A 16,468-nucleotide genomic window follows, 5' to 3' on the forward strand; every position below is an offset into this window, starting at 1 on the left:
GTTCTCCGATGGCCCCCGACGGGAAAACAGCCCCCCATCCTGGGCTCTGTCCAAAGATCAAAGCGGGCCCTCAATCTCCAAGGGAGATCCAGCTTCTCTGAGCGCCAACCAGAGACTGTTTGGGAGCTGGAGCAGGGGGATGGAGAGGGACGGAAAAGTCCCTTTCCTCCGTGACAGGGGTCAACAGTTGGCTCAAGACCACAGCTATCCACTGAACTTGTGGCATCCCCAGGCCACAACTTCCGAGTTCTCCCGGGTAGGGTCCACAGGCCGGAGCACTGGGGAAAGAGGGGATAATAAGTGAATCAGGCATGCCCGGCCCTGGAATGCTGGTACTCCGACGGCGATCCCGCTGCGGAGAAAAAAATTCCTGGACCTCCGGGGTCGCCCCCTCCTTTCATTGCCACCTCTACTCGTTCTCAGCCTCGTAGCCTCTGCTACCGCTGCTGCCTCCAGAGCCCAAAGCCTGCTTTTCCTCAGTCTCTACGTGCAAAGCCTATGTTTAAGAAAAATGGCCTCCTCCAGGCAGGCTTCCAAGCCCTTTCCTAACCATGAGCCCGGTACCTGAGCGCCTCGGGTCCCTCCCTACCCCCTTATCTCCATATGACACCAACTGTACAAGGCCCCACCCACCCCCGCCCCCAGGCTGACTCGCAGTGGTCTGGCTCCCCAAGGGCCCATGGACCCTGCCATTGAGAAAGTAAACACCAAGTCCGCAAAAGCATAAAAAAGTTTATTGGAGCATCTTGGCCGGTGGGGCGGGTATTGCTGAATCGAGGGGGAGGGAGGCCGATCCCGCCGGCCGTAGGGGCCCCTAAAGTGCACTCGGTGCGGCGAGGGTGGGGTGTTGCATAGAGAGTCGGGCCGGCCGCTCCTCTTCGGCCCTCCTGCCTCTTGGCCCAGCTAAGCCAGGCGGGCCTCCCGGCCGCCCCGCGCTCCGGGCTCGCCGCTGCTCCGGCTCACGAAAACGGCGGGCGCACGCGCCTGCAGCGCCAGCCCCGGCTCCCGGCCCTTGCCCCCCGGGGCGCCCAGAGCGGCGCTGCCCAGGCGCGTCTGCGCCACTGGAATCTCGTCCATGGACTCGGCTGACGCCGAGTGGTAGGCGCCGGCACGGCCAGCGGAGTGCACCGGGCTGGCGCCTTCGGAATCCGTCGACGAGCTGGAGCTGTGGCCGGGGCCTCCGGGCTCTGTGCACAGGAGGGCATCGTGAGACCAGGGGCTCTGCTTTTCCCTCCCTCGGAGTTCCCTGAGCAAGACCCGGACAGGAAGGGGCGCTCACCCCGCAGCCTGGGCAGCGGGGACACCCGGTCCAAGGTCTCAGCTCTCGGAACCTTATACACGCGCAGCTTCCTCTTTTTCTGCAGAGACATAGGGGAAACTGAGGCCCCCACATCGCCAAAGAAGCAGCGGTGTGTGGCAGAACAGAGGCTTCTTTCCACCGCCCTCCAACTAGACAGGGGCCCAGCACAGTCCCTTCTACCTGGGGTCGGATCTCGGGAGGCAGGGCGACAGTGTCTGGGGAGGAGGGCGGTGGAGGCTCCCCTTGGCCGCTGGTAGCAAGAAGCTGGGAGGGTCTGAGGGGAAAGCAGGAGGGTCGGCCTGAGCACTGCTTAGCAAACCCTCAGGCAGGAGGTCGCAACAAGAGCCTCCCTCCCTAACAGAGAGGGGCATTCATCTATCCAAGGCCAGGCTGGGATGGACCCGGACCCCATGCCTTGGTCTTGACCTACCCCTTTCCTCCCACCTGGGATGGACTGCCATGCTAATGGGAGGTGCCCAGCTGGCCCAGGTCCAACTCACTTGGCATTCACTGCTGCTGGCCTGGTCTGGCCGGGGGGCTCTGGGCGCACATGGCTGAAGGTCCGCATGTACAACTCCGTCTCCTGGGGAAGGTGGGGGTCAGGGACGCTGGGAGACCAGGTGTAGATCCAGGGCCTCCTGAGTCCTGAGCTCACCTAGTCCTGAATACAACCCACCCTCACTGGCCTCTGTGGGACAGTGCAGACTTCACCCCAGGAGTCTAGGGCTGTCCTAGTTCCCAGCTGTGCTGGGAAAACCCTCTGCAGGGTGAGGCTTAAAACACCCATTTCTGGACCTTACCCCGTCCCCCACCAGGTCCTCACTTCATCTAGTAAAACTCCACCTCCTCCAGGAAGGCTCCAGCCCCATGAGTCTATACGCCCAGTCTAGAGGTGTTCAGCCAAGCAGGGCGGTGGGGAAGCTCAGGGATGCCGTCTCCTGCTCCTGCCCCTCTCAGGGCTCCAGCCTATGAATCGGTTTTTTCCCTGAGAGCCGAGAGAGCAGTTCACAGGCGAGATTGCACGCACGGCTTCCTGGCTCCCAAGGAGCTGAATCCTGGGCACGCCCTCCTCACCTTCACAGAGCGCCAGCCACAATCCTGGCAGCTGAGAAGGTGGGGGTGGGGTGGGGGGTACGGTCTCCCCTGCCCACACGCCCCCAGCCCGAAAGGAAAGGCAGTGGGTGGTGGAAGGAACTGAAATCTGGGACCAGGCTTATGGGTGAACTGTGACTTGCTTAGTCACTGATTCTCACTGCAACCCTGGGGGTGGCAGAAGAGACCCCCAAAAGTGAAGGGCCTTGAGGCGAGGAGGTCGCAGGAGCGGCCTAGGCCTGCATCCTAGCATGCAGGACGCACCCCGGCCCCACCCGAGAAGGCTGCAGGTGAGGAAACAAAAGCCAAGGCAGAGCCAGCCTGGGAAGGGCGGAGGGCGTGGTGTGGGATGCGGGTGGGGCAGAGCCTGGAGCGGGGAGCACCCGGACAGCTGTCACCGGGCTCCAGCAGCAGTTTCCATGGAGACTGAGGCGTCCTGACTAATGCAGAGACGACACTGTAACAGCAAACACGTCTCTAAAACAAGCCCGTGTTTGGGGGCAACGGCTCCAGAGAGGGGCCCCTCCCGCATTCCTGCTTGGGTTGGGGGTGGGGCAGCTGCCCGCAGGGGCCCTGGCAGATCTAGGGGACAGAGCCCAGCCAGCCACCCCTGCCCAAACTCTGCCCAGGCTGACCCTTTGGGGAGGAGTATGGAAGTGCTGGCCTGAGTAGGGGAGCCCAGGGTCAGGGGTCTCAGGCCAATCACAGGGACTGGGACCTCAAGGTAACCCTGTCCCACATCTTTTCCCTTCCCCAGTGTGGACTCGGTACCCCTCCAGGGTCCAGCAGAGGGGCAAAGCCTACTCTGGGGGCCCTGGGCTCTGGAGGGGGGGACAGAGTAGGGGCCAGCAGTATACGATGGTCCCAGAAGACTGAAGGGCCACCGTGGGACAGGAGCCAGGCCCTAGCCAGCTGGGGAAGTCTCAGTGTCACCAGGCAGTCCTCACTCAGGCCCCCCTCCTCTCATCAGAGCTGTCCCTAGGATCCTTCCATAGAGACCTTCAAAAATGTGCACATTCCTGAATGGTGCAGGGGCACCTCTCAGCCTCCGCTCTCTCCTCTGTAAAGAGGGATAGGCATACCACTCCTACCCCAGGTAGGCCTCCCTCGCATCACTTGTAGATGGACAGAATAGAAATTAAATGTCCTTGCTGCTGCCACATTTGGCCCCAAAGACTAAGCAGAGCAGAGGCACAGAGCCCTGGAGTCTGGACATCCCAGGGCCAGCCCTGCGTCAGTGGGCGCCAGCTACCAATCTCCTGCCTGCTTCTCCTGCTTCAGTCCTCTCTGTGATCATGTCCGCTCCCCAGGATGGCTGCCACTGTGTTCACACAGGCCAGTGCCCAGCACCAGGGCAGGTACGCAGTGGTGTGGCAGAGGGGTCTCCACCAACAGCCAGCACGCCCCAGGCCCAGGCCTGCCTAGTCTTGACAGCCTGGCCCATGTGCAAGGTCCAGCCCTGGTGATGAAAACAGAAGAGGTCCCGAGCCCTCCCCGAACCCGCCCACCAGCCTTTGTTTGTGTCCAGTTGCCATGAGGATTCAGGATCTAGGGCTCAGCCTTCCCAGTCCCTAGGGGCTCTGAGGACTGGACCACCCCACCCCCAACTGCTGACCTCAGGAAGCCACAGGGCGTGGGAATGGGGGTGGGCTGGTCAGCAGCTGGGCTGACCGGGCTGAAGGGCTCCTGCTTCAGGGTGGGGAGACCTGAACTCTCCCAGACCCAGCTTCTATTTAACCTTTCTCGGCCTCAGTATGCTCATCTGCAACATGGGTGTGGTAACACTACCTGCCTTATGGGCTGTTCTAAGGATAAAACAGGATAATGGGTATGAGGGCTCAAGGTCACAGATGGAAAGAACTGATGGCTCCATCCTGGCCACTGTCCCAGTCCTGGCTGCAGTCCCGGTCACTGGTCCATCCCTCTCTCTTCTCCTGCAGCCCCAAGCTGCCTGCTTCCAGAATCCCATGTTCCACGCCCTCCAGCACGTGCTTGGAGCCTGGACAGGCGTGTACCTGGGGTCGGGGGAAATGCAGAGCTCCCTCTGGCTGCGCCCGCACTTGAGCAAGCGGGCACGTGCTCAGTACAGACTTGGCCCCAGCTGCCCCCAGCACCCCTCCTCCAGTGGCAATTCCAGGCTGGCTTCCCATGCCCTGCTTCCTCACTGCTGCTCCCTGCACAGCCCCTACGCCCCAGCCCCATTTCCCACCCCTCAGCCCTCTGGGCCACCTCTATACCTGAATGGGCCGCATCTTGGGGGGGCATGACTCGAGCTCCCTGTGGGCCCCCTTTGCCTCCTGTGGTGGGCGGTGCTGCACGATGTACTCATAGGTGGTGAGCTTGTGCCACACTGGGGGGTGGGAGGGAGAAGAGGGCTCAGTGCAGGGGAGAGCGGACCCTGGGGGAAGGAGGGCACCCAGCCCCAGGCTGAAGTCAGTGTCCCCAAATACACTAAGTCCTGGGGTGAGACCAGGCCATCACAGAGAGACAGCAGTGGGAAGGGCCATGGTTTCAGGGCTCTACAGCCCAACTAGGTGCCTCCCTGCAGCCTAGGGACCTCTATCCCCTGCAAGGCACAGCCGGGGGCACTTACTGAGATAAATGTGGAAGCAGAGCAGGTGGCCGAGCAGGGCTGTGGAGAGCAGGCCCAGGAGGATGAGGAGGGCAGCCAGGGCCAGGATGGCAGGAGCCTGGGTCTCCACAGGGGCGGCAGGCAGGAACACGAACCACACATCTGTGTGATTCTTCAGGACTGCAAGGCACAGGCAGAGTGTGACCAGCCAGGGCTGTGACCAGTGACCAGAACAGGCCCAGTGTCAGAGGGTAGGAATGGAGCCCAAACTGACCTTCAAAGTGTCGGTTGGTGCGCAGCCTCATGGGGTTGACAAAGAACTCCACGAAAACATAAGCGGCCACCAGCACCAGGAGCAGGACACCCAGTAAAGCAGATGCGACACTGTGTAGAAAGAGCCTGGGCCCAACCATGGGCAGCTGTCAGCCCATGGGTGCTCCAGCTTGGTAAGGGCCATAGCCGGGAGGGGAGCTGGGCCTCTACCCACAGCCCCAACTCCTCAAAAGCCAAAGGCAGGAGGCAAACTGAAGACGGGGGGCCACCCGATCAGGTGCCCACCGTTCTCTGGGCAAGCAAGGTGGAGGACCCCAAACCCACCCTCAGCCGTCCCAGCCAGCACCCCAAGAGCATCACTGTCTCAGAGCAACACCCCAGGGGCCAGCGCACAGGTCCTCAAGCACCCCAGCCTGGCGCCGCCTTCCACGCGGGCTGCAAGGGCCCTGGCCCCCGCCCTCAGGCACGTGACCCCAGGACCCCGTGCGGCCCGGCCCCGCTCTCACCGGTAGTTCCTCTCGCCCACGCAGTTGTTGAGCCATTTGCAGTGGTGGTCGAAGCCGCACACGCACTTGTTGCAGGCGCTGCAGTGCTTGGAGCGGGCGCTCCTGCGGGCGAGGGGCACAGCGTGGTCGGCGGGCGCCTCCGCCACACCAAGGAGCGCGTGCGCCCCCTGCAGGCATTGCGGGGTGGGACCCCTGGAGGAAGCGGCGCTTCCGAAGAGCTGGGGGACCCGGAGGAGGAGGGAGGTGCACTGTGCTGTCCTGCTCTGGGACTGCACACCTAGGTGATGGTGGTATGAAACGGAAAAGGGGCTTCCTTCCCAAGCAAGGACCCCTGCGACAAGCCAGAAGATGCAGGTATGGGGCCAGGGAGCAGGAGAGCAAGGTTGCCTGGACCATGGACTGCATTGCTCTTCCTGACATCTCCATTTCTGGGTCCCTGTTTCCCTGCCATTCTATGGAATTTTCGGGGCATTATTCCATAAAACATTCTGTGTGGGCTAATCAACAGGGAGCCACAGACGAGAAGCAAGCTGCCATCTGGGTGGGCACTAAGGCAGCTGGCTGCAGGGGGCCAGCTGAGGGGCGGCCACACTAAGACACAAGTGAGAATCTCCCAACAGGGAAGGCCCAAAGGAGTGTGGGAGAGTGGGGCACGACCCCCTCCCCAGAAAAGGACAGAGTCCTGCAATGGGCACCAACCGCCAGAGCAGCCACCCAGAGACAGCACGCTGACTGGCACCTAGAGAATGGCAGGATGGCCGCATGCCCAAGTCCTTAGTGCCTTAACACTGTGGGCTTTCTAATTCCTGTGGACAGACCCCCTTCCACAGGCTGCCCGGGTCTTCAGATTAGAAGCGTGGCTCTGGTCTTGGACCACACCCCCATCCCTGCTCTCCCACCTGAGGCCGGGAGACTGGGAAGCTCCAGAGGGTCGGGAGGGCCCCCACAGAGGCAGTTGGGACCAGCCAAGCAGGTATGGGTGCTCCACATTCTGACTCCTCTCCTCAATAGCCGTGTGACCTGGGGCAAGTCACTTGGCCTCTTTTGGCCTCAGATGGCTCGTGAGTGAATGAGGCAGATGGTGTCTGCTTAGGGGCCAGGCAGCCCGGGCTGTGAATCTGGCTCTGGTGTCAGTAGCTGTGCAGGACTTCAGGCAGGCTTCTCAGCCTTTCTGAACGATGGGCTCTTCCTCCTCTGTGAAGTGGGAAGACGCTGCCCACCTTGCAGGAAGGCTGTGCACACTGCTTAGCATATGGTAGGTACGTACGCGTTAACTCTCCTCCCCACCCCAGGTGGGAATGCTTGTGAGAGACAGGGATGCCATTGGAAGAGTTAGTTCCTAGAAATGTTTGTGGCAGTGCCAAATGTTTTCTACTCTACCTGTTGGAATGCTATTCCTCATCTTCTGTTTCCAATCACCCAATCACCTCCTTCTCCTCACCTTCTCAAGGACCCAATTATCTGCCACTCCAACAGACTCTTTGTTTTTTTTTTTTTTTTAGACAGGGTTTCTCTCTGTTTCCTGGGCTAGAGTGCAGTGGCACCATTACCACAGCCTTGACCTCCAGGGCTCAAGTGATTCTCGTGCTTTAGCCTCCCGAGTAGCTGGGATTACAGGTTGTGTGCCACCATGCCAGGCTAATTTTTTCTTTTGGTACAAACGAGGTCTCACTATGTTGCTTAGGCTGGTCTTGAACTCCTGGCCTCAAGTGATCCTCCTATCTCAGCCTTACAAAGTGCTAGGATTACAGTCGTGAGCCACCATATCTGGCCAAGATTCTTAACTGCATAAAACACTAGGGTTCTGAAGCATCGGGATAACTGTGAAGCTCTAGCACGCCCCTCTCTGCCCTGCACCCCACCGCTCGCCATCCCCAGGCATACTCGGCACCCAAACGTACCCACACGCACACACTCGCACGCACTCACACATCCACATCGCACAAGTTGCAGTGCAGGTCTTCAATGACGTGGGCGTGTTGGCTGCGGTTGAAGATGGGTAGGGGCCCTGCGTAGCTCTTGTCCCGAACGTTGGCATCTGCTGGATCGATGGAGACGGCGGTCAGGTGCACCACGAGGTGGCCAGCAAAGATGGCGCCCATGCACTGGCCCAGCAGGTTAAAGATTCACTTTACACTCTGCTGGCTGGGAACCACGCCCCACTCCCTGTGGCCAGGGAACTTCCCCACCTCCATGCCAACTCCACTTGAGCAGAGATTCTCTGCCTATGCCACCTCCCACCTCCAGCCCCCACCAGAGCCTCCTCATCAGACCTCTGCAGTGGACCCCTGTGCTCCCAAATGGAAGAGATGGGCCATCTGGTAATGGAGCCCACAGCCAACACTGCCTGCTGCTGCCACCTAGAGGCCCAAGCACAGGGCCCTGGCCTCACTGCTCCAGGCCCAGCACAGGCCCTGGCTGGTCTGACCTTAAGCCAGTTTCTGGTTACAGATTCCAAATGGTGATGTGAGACTGACAGAGACCATCCCCTAAGGTCCAGGGACCTAAAGTTTCAGTTGTGAGTTTGCTTATATTGCTTTCACAGGAAGTCGGCTCTGGGAGGGATGCAGCCATCCCCTTCCAGCAGCCAGGCCAGATAAAGAATCCCTTGCTGACAGGGGCTTATATACTCACTGCCTCCCTCACCTGGAGTCCAGGCACCTGGAGCCCAGGGGTGAATGTCTGGGATGGCCTGCCATGCCAGGGCAGCATGGCTAATTCCTGGAGCTGAAACGCAGCTCTTCCAGGGCCTATCTGCTCAGTGATTGGGCCAAATGCAGGAGACGAGTATTCTGACAACTTGCTGCAAGGTCTGCACGTGTAAAAACTCACCAGCAGATTCCACCCAGGCGGCCATCCACCCTCCTTCCCTCCCTCCACCTGCCTCCCCCCACCATCTTCCACACGTGCCCTTGCCAGCCGGGCAGAAGTCATCTCTCCATCCTCCATCCTTCACCCATCCGCTGTCCAACCTCCTTTCCTCCCTTCCGCCTCCTCCCAGCAGCCAAATTTCTCCACATGTCTGCATGAGCCAGGTTCTGCCCTGATGTGCCTCACCACAGCTGAGATGATCCCATGGCTGTCACTGACCTCTGTCTGTATGGCCACTGCTGCGGTCAGTTCTTCATCTCTTGCCTGGGCCACTCCATAGTCTCCTGACCTGTGTTCCCTTAAGTCTACCTTTCACATGGTCACAAAGTGAGCTTTTTAAAAGCTTAAATCTAAAGCCCTCCCTGTCTAAACCCTACAATGGCTCTCAATGGCTCTCCAGCTGAAGTTCACTCCTCAGCCCAGGGCCATGGCCTCTTTTGTTCTGGCTCTTCCCAAACCTCTGGTACCGCCAGCTACTGAGCCTCCCCATTCCAGCCCCTCTCCAGACACACGGAATGAGAGCAAACACTGAGCTTCCCGCCTACTCTGCACTTCTCTGGCTCCACCCCTGGTTCGTTCATTTAGCTGTTTACTGAGGTCTTTCTCTGGGCCAGACACTGAGGGATATGGCAGGGGCAAGACAGACTTGTCCCTAGCCCTGAGGAGACAACAGTCTGGTGGAAAACAAAGATATTGATGAAATAATGGGATAATTAATTAATACCATGAAGAAAGTCCATGGGACTATACTATGCAGTTTGTAACCAAGTGACCTCGTCTAGTCTGAAGAGGGCTCCAGAAGGCCTCACTGAGGAAGCAGCACCTCAGCTGAGGCTTGCAGAAGGGACAATGGGGACCTGGCAGGTAAAGAAAAGAGGAAAGAGAGCCTGCCTGGGGACTGTGCCAGCCAGAGGTGTGGCTGGAGTGTGGCTCCAGCTCATGGCTGCCATGCAAGAATGAGGGCCCACGTTGCCAAATTCTAGTTTCTCAAAGGAACCAGAAATCTGGGTTTTTATGTGAGATCTCTCAATGTTTAAATGTTAAGGAAATAATTTTTAAAACACACCTACAGAAGGAACACAAGATCTGCACATTTTGTATGATAATTATATCTCAATTTTTGGAAAATCTGCAGGCCAGATTAGCCCATGGGCTGCCAGTTCTTGACCTGTGACTCCGCTGGGTGTTGGGGGCAGGGAGAGAGGCAAGGGGCCTCCAGACAGACACCAGTGTTGGTGAAACAGAGAACAGGGAGCACAGTACCAGAGGAAACTCGAGAGGCGGACAAGGTCCACAACATGGAGAGTCTTGAAGGCCATGGAAAGATCTTGAACCTAATCCCTTTAGGCAGGAAGAAGCCACCAGAGGCTCTGAGCTGGGGAGCAAGAGCCCAGGGCTGTGCAGCCCGCAGCACGCTCACGTTCGTGGTGTATATGCTCTGGTGCTCACACATTCTAACGTGCTCCTCGCCCTCTCGCCCCGGGAGGCAGACAGGCCCCTTCCTGTCAGGCAGAGGAGGAGGCTGAGACCCAGAGAGCAGGCAGAAGCCACTCAGCCCTGTGCAGCCCTGAAGGTGCTAATCAGGGACCAGGGTCTTCAAGCTCACCCCTGCCAACCACCCTTAGGCGGCTCTTGCCACCTCCCCCCAGGAATCACCTCTGAAGTGTACACACCGGGACACTCTCACAGGAGCTCTCTCAGGACACTCTCACAGGGGCGCCTCTATCCCCTGGCCTTGCCGCCACGTCCTCTGCTCCTGGGGGCTGTGGCCAGGGCTGGGGCAATCACACCACTGGCCTCAGGCAAGTCCATGTCCGTAGCTGTTCACAGGAACCTTCGGGGCATCTCTATCCTCCCTCTTGTCACATTCAATCTCATCCTGAAAGGGTCTGCTTTACAAAACCAATGAGCTCATAAACAGTCCTGGGCACAGCATAATAATCTGTCTGTAAAGAAAAACCACATTTTAAATGTACCAGAAACTTACTACGTAAAAGAATTCTACCGTGACTCTTTCTGAAAAGTGAAAAATTCTTTCGTAAATGGAATAATCATTCCCTAATTTGTTCTTTGTTTAGCTCTGAACACAATTAGCCTAAAGATGGTTCTAAGGCTGTCTCTGTGATCACTCCTGCGGGACCTCAGTGGATAAGATTCACATCTGTGCGGGGCTTTAAATGCTCCAAGGTACTTTAGGTCTGTCCATTCACCCTGTCAGGTGGAGGCGCCAGAAGGAGGCTGGAGGCCGGGCAGGTGGGCAGCTGGTCCCTGGGACTAGGCCCACCCTGCTGTGCCCCACCTGTGGTCCCTGAGGCTCTGAGCCCAGCTGCAGGCCTCTGCCATGTCTGTCCACGCACTTCCCCGCACCAGCCCCACACTTTCCCAAGGATACAGCGTAGCCAGCAGGCACCCAGTGGTGAGGCAGGAGGGGAACAAGGATCCCAAAGCCGATCACAGCGAAGAAGAGGTACAGCAGCCAGGCCACAATCTGGAGCGGGTGAGGGGGCCAGCTCCACCCATTGCGGCGGGATCGCTGGCCTGGCAGCTCCAGGGAGGGTCCTCTGGCCTGCACGGGCGCCGTCCACACACTCTTCTCAGGAGCCGTCTTGTTGGAGGGCTTGTTGCAGATGTTCATCTCCAGAGGAAGAAAGCAGCAACAGCATTGTCTGGAGGAGGCCCTGCTAGAGCCCAGGGCCCCACTGCAGCCAGGTTTTAGCATGGGGGTGGCAGGCTGGGACCTGAAGCCACCACCCAGCTACTCTGCAGGGGAACCTGGGGTTCTAGCATGAGGGAGACGGGCAGTGGGGGAGGGTGGGAGTGGGGTGCTATCTCAAAGCCCCAGAGCAAATTCTGGCCCCAGTCTGGCCAGGACAAAGTAGGAGGGCCCAGGGTTTATTCAGGACACAGTGTGGCTGCCTGTTACTCAAAGTGCTCTGTCTCTACAGCCATCAGAGTTAAACCCAATAAGACATGTTCTCATCTGGTAACAATATCAGGCTGGGGCCAGAGCGATGAGAACACATGCTGATTCTGTCAGGATTAGTCACCTCTGTCCTGAGGTCCAAATGCAAGTGTCACAGACGGCCCCCATATCGTATGCTAAGGGAAACAGGAAGTGGGGGTGCTCAGAAAGGGGTATGCCTCTGCCCCTCAGCAGACACAGAATCCCTTCAGGGCTGGGGGTCCCTGAACCTCTGCCCCACGCTGCAGAAGGGCTCCTTGGGGCTTCCTGGCTGGGGAGGAGCCAACACACATGAGAGGGAAAGATTACTCCTTGCTTCCCTCCAGCAGCAGAAAGGACCACAGCTCTCTAAGTAAACCTGGGCCTGTGCACAGATTTACCTGGAAAGGTGGGCTGATGCCCTCTGACCGACTTGATGGAGGTCAGGGCAAGGCCAGGCCTCGGTCAGAGCCAGATCACCAGATGGCAACAACCCCCATTCCACTCGGCCCCCTTTAGCCCAATAGCTGGCCTGGTGGCCAAAGATAAATGCAGGGCAGGACAAGGTGGGCTTGTTGTAACAGGAGGGAGACCCCCCCCCAGTATCATCTGGGCCTAAGACAGGACTGCAGCTGAGGCAGGCAGTGCCACACCTACGGAGACACTTGGTGGGAAGGCCAGGAGCTGGGACAAAATCCTGGTAGCTGGACTTTCCTTTCAGGAGCCCCTGGGCCAGGGAACGTGACTAAGCAAAAATGGTGTGGCAGACACCCCCCTCAGCACACCTGCCTGTAACGCCCTTCGCACTTCTCAGCCCAACGAAATGAGACTTGATCATCAGAGCCAACCGCTAGAGTCCCCACATCCAGGAAGCTTTCCCCAATATCCCAAGTGGAGTCAGGGGGCCCTCATGCTCAGTCCTATTGGGCAAGTCACTTTGTCATTTGGAACACTTGGCCATCCCTATGTCCACCCCCCTGTTATGACAGCTTCCCTCAAAGGCAGCAAATGTGTTGTGATTCATTCTCCTCTGACCTCCACATACCCTCCCCCAAGCACCCAGAATTGTACCTTGTACATAGTAGATGCTCAGTAAACATTTGCTGACTTGAAAACATCTGAAATAAAAGGAAATGTGGGCACAGTAATGGAGCAGAATCTTGGCCCTACTCACCCTACCTTCAGTGCTCCCAGCCTGTCCCTCGCCTGCACAGCCATCACGCACTCACCCCTCCCTGAGCCCAGCTCCCTGTGATGACTGGCTGTCACCCTGACTGCTGGACAGTCACTCTTAGCTACTCTGTCTTTCAGGCCACCAGAGGCTCAGAGGCTCCTGCAAGCCAAGCTTGGCATTGAAGTCACCTCTGAGTAGTCTCATCTCAAAGCTAAACTGAGTGATCTTAGTTTTCTCCCAGGGATTCAATTGGAATCCTTTGGTCACTTACCTTGTCTTCAATAAGATGCCACAAAAGGAACAAAAAAAAAAAAACACCAGCTTTGGAGGTTACAGATGTAGGTTTAGTTCTTAGTTCTGCACTTTCTAGCTGAGTGGCCTGAGTTTCCTCATCTGAAAACTGGGGGTGGGGATGCCTCCCTAGGGCGGCATATAGATCAGCAACACTGTGGGTAAATCCTACAGTGACACAGAAAAAACACTCACTATGTGCTAGATGTTGTCGTTACCCTCTACTAGCTCTCTGGTTTGTCTTCAGATCTTCTGACTGAAGCTACTTCATCTGATAGTCTCCGAGGTTTATGCTCAAAGTGATGGGGTTGGCCACAGTTGCTTTCTTAATTCAGTGGCCCTAAGGAACACACTACCATAAGAGCTAAGCCATTGGATTGTCATTCTAATCTTGTCACCTCTGATCAAAGGTGACAAAGGTGGTCGATGAGCTGGCATCACTTGCTTTTGAATGTCCCCAGAGGTAGCAAATCTTTGTCCTTGATTTTTGGAAGCAGTAAAAGGTCATTAGGTCAAGCCCTGTGAATACAGTCTGGCTGTGTGGTTCTGCTCTGGGGCACATCCCTGGAGCTGAGCAGCCACTCTCCTGTGATACCATCGCCAGGGCAAATGCATTGAAGAGAATCCACGTAATCCCTAAATTCTGGCTTTCTCTTTGCCATCCCCAAAGCCGAACAACCCTACACCTTGAGGGAGTTTCCAAGGAGGGAAACAGAGGCATGTGGCTGATGCGTCCCCACTGCCTGGCAGTGGCCACAGGCAACCCCAGTGCTGTTGCATCCCAGACTCCTGAGGCAGGAGAAGTTACCACCTGAAGCCAGGGGCCTGCCACCAATAGCCTTGGGGACAGTTCTGACCCCAAATCAGGTTACCCTTGGCCCAGAGAGGTACTACTTGCCACAGACTGACGTGGGGATGGTGCTGTCAGCCAGAACTCCCTCGCAGCAGCAGCGGCAGTGTTCTGGAATAGACACCCAAGCTGGCCAGGAGGCGTGCCGCCTGCCCCGAAAACCCGGGCCAGCCAACTCTTGACCAATAACATTGTCTCTTGCACAGTTGGTGGCCACACATTCCTTTGGCCCAGAAGATTTTGATTAAAAGGGCTGGGAGGTTGGAGAGAATCCTCTCAGCACTTCTTTCTCTAGGAGACTGGATTGAAAGACGTGTGGCTCTACTCCAACAACACGGCCAGCTGGCACATGCAGACATTGGCCCGTCAGCACTTACTGCGGCCCAGCCCCTGTGTGCACCGAGGATGTAAACGCAGTTGCGACCCAGCGCCCTTCGGGGCTTCCTTTCTGGGGGCCCGAGAGACACAGACAGACATCAGCGCAGTGGGTGAATGAGCATTCTGGCAGCCCATGCCAGGGCCAGCCATTCAGTGTGACAGAACACAGGGTGGACACGATGGGGATGGAGGGAGGGGTTAGAGAGGGGAGGGTCCGCTGAGAGATGAGCACTGAGGAACTGTAGGACCCAGATCACAGGGGACCTAGGAGGCTGGGTGGGGAAGCCTGGGCCCTGCTGAAAGAGCCGCAGGGAGTCAAAGGGAGTTTAAAGCAGGAGAGTGACATGATGGTGAGGGGTGTTTTGGAAAGCTTTCTTACCATACAGAGGACAGGGGAGGTGACACCACAGAAAGCTGGCCCAGTGAGGCCAGCAGCCCAGCAGCCCTGTGCTTTGGGAGGAGGTGGTCAGCAGGTGGGGGTCAAGCCTGCAAGCTCCCTCTGCCTACCTGGCACCCCCGGCTGCATCTGTGGTGGCTGAGAGGTCCATGGGCCTTGGCAAAACATTCTCCATGTACCTTCTGCTTCCACAGAACAAACCCTAGAGAGTTAGGCTGACGGGGATAAAAGGAAGTGTTATGGCCACAGGTAGCTGCCGCCCAGGTAAGCCAAGGACATACCTGGCTTCTGAGGCAGGCTGGAGGGGCTGTGCAGTCCCTTCCCTTGTCCCTACAAGGTGAAGGCCATTACCAGGATGACAATAATCTATTCCTGGGACCATTCACTTGCTAAAAGCCTCAAATAGTGTTTTCAAAACAAAGTTAGGCTACCTTAATTGACATTCTTAAGTTAAACGAAGGAAATCAAAGGAATCTTAACATCTTAAGTTCTCATTCGGGTTACATGAATGATCTGCTTCCCTCCCGCCCACCTCTGCTCCCACCAAAAAAAATATGTAGGCATGTTGTTCTGAAATTCATGCATGGCATTGTCAAAGGAACCAGGCTGAGGGGAAACGCCCCAGCCCTGAGAGACTATGGGCATTCCTGGATTCCAGCACGGTGTGTGAGGACATCACACATCAGAATAATTACACTAACGAGGGTTTGTTGGGGGAGGCTAAGGGGGATGGGGTCAGAGGAGAAAATGAAAAGGCTAAAGCAGGGGCTTGGAGGGCTCAGAGCCACCCATGGGGAGAAGCAGGTTGAACCAAGGAAAAAGGCCCAGGCCTGGAGACAGAGCCTTTTTCTGGTTCCTGCACTGCCGCTCACAGACGGAGGAACCTGGGGACAAATGTCATAGATCCTCCTCCTTGGATCTCTTCTGTGCTCATCTTCCAAAAAAGTTAGACAGAAGGCAATTTGGCAATGTCTACCAAACTTTAGAACACATATTATACCTTTTGGCCCAGACATTCCATTTCTGGGTGTTTATCTTATACATGTATATACTCTCAAAATACACAAAGATTCATTGCAGTGTTGTTTGTAATAATAAAGGACAAAAAACAACATAAACAAACAATGGCACATCCACACAGTGGAATGCTATGCAACATCAAAAACAAGGGATTAAAAAAAAAGGGATGAAATGATCTTTGACGCACAATTAAGTGAAAAAGCAAGACACAGAACAGTTGTAAAGCGAGCTACCAAGTGGAAAAAAATGAAGAGGATTAATAAACATTTATGTTCCTATATGTATAGACTCTTTGGAAAGAAATGCGAGGAACCAAACACAGGGGCAGCCTCTGGGAAGAGGTCTAGGCCTGAGGGCTATAAACCAGAGATTTGCAATTTCTTATTATATCATAAGCATATAGTGCTCTTTTGGGGGGGGGCACAGTCTCGCTCTGTCATCCAGGTTAGAATGCAGTGGCGTGATCATAGCTCACTGCAACCTCAAATTCCTGGACTCAAGCAATCCTCCTGCCTCAGCCTCCCAAGTAGGTGGGACTACAGGCAAGCGCCACGACGCCAGACTAATTTTTTTTTTCTATTTTTGGAGCTTTTGCTCTTGCTCAGGCTGGTCTCGAACTCCTGAGTGCAAGGGATCCTCCGGCCTTGGCCTCCCAGAGTGCTAGAATTATAGGCGTGAGTCACTGCACCTGGCCCATATGCTTTTTTTTTTTTTTTCTTTGAGACAGAGTCTCACTGTGTTGCCTGGGCTAGAGTGCCGTGGCGTCAACCTAGCTCACAGCAACCTCAAACTCCTGGGCTCAA

At 56.7% G+C, this 16,468-nt stretch overlaps 1 protein-coding gene across 1 annotated transcript in view; it reads right to left on the bottom strand.

Annotated features, from left to right (window-relative positions):
* Nucleotides 1-718: 718 nt before the first annotated feature.
* The window catches only part of ZDHHC1 (zinc finger, DHHC-type containing 1), an 18,532-nt gene continuing 2,782 nt past the window's right edge, over nt 719-16,468 (bottom strand). Inside the window, exons 2-12 of the mRNA XM_012660550.1 lie at nt 12,627-12,673; nt 11,007-11,249; nt 7,673-7,848; nt 5,744-5,845; nt 5,239-5,363; nt 4,986-5,144; nt 4,630-4,742; nt 1,801-1,883; nt 1,481-1,574; nt 1,280-1,358; nt 719-1,187 (exon numbers count right to left, since the gene is read on the bottom strand). Coding sequence (XP_012516004.1) covers nt 904-1,187; nt 1,280-1,358; nt 1,481-1,574; nt 1,801-1,883; nt 4,630-4,742; nt 4,986-5,144; nt 5,239-5,363; nt 5,744-5,845; nt 7,673-7,848; nt 11,007-11,249; nt 12,627-12,635 — 1,467 coding nt within the window. The 5' untranslated portion in view covers nt 12,636-12,673 and the 3' untranslated portion in view covers nt 719-903. The remainder of the gene's footprint in view (nt 1,188-1,279; nt 1,359-1,480; nt 1,575-1,800; nt 1,884-4,629; nt 4,743-4,985; nt 5,145-5,238; nt 5,364-5,743; nt 5,846-7,672; nt 7,849-11,006; nt 11,250-12,626; nt 12,674-16,468) is intronic.

The sequence above is a fragment of the Propithecus coquereli genome, unplaced genomic scaffold (assembly GCF_000956105.1).
Source record: "Propithecus coquereli isolate 6110/MARCELLA unplaced genomic scaffold, Pcoq_1.0 Scaffold67, whole genome shotgun sequence".
Lineage (NCBI taxonomy): Eukaryota > Metazoa > Chordata > Mammalia > Primates > Indriidae > Propithecus > Propithecus coquereli.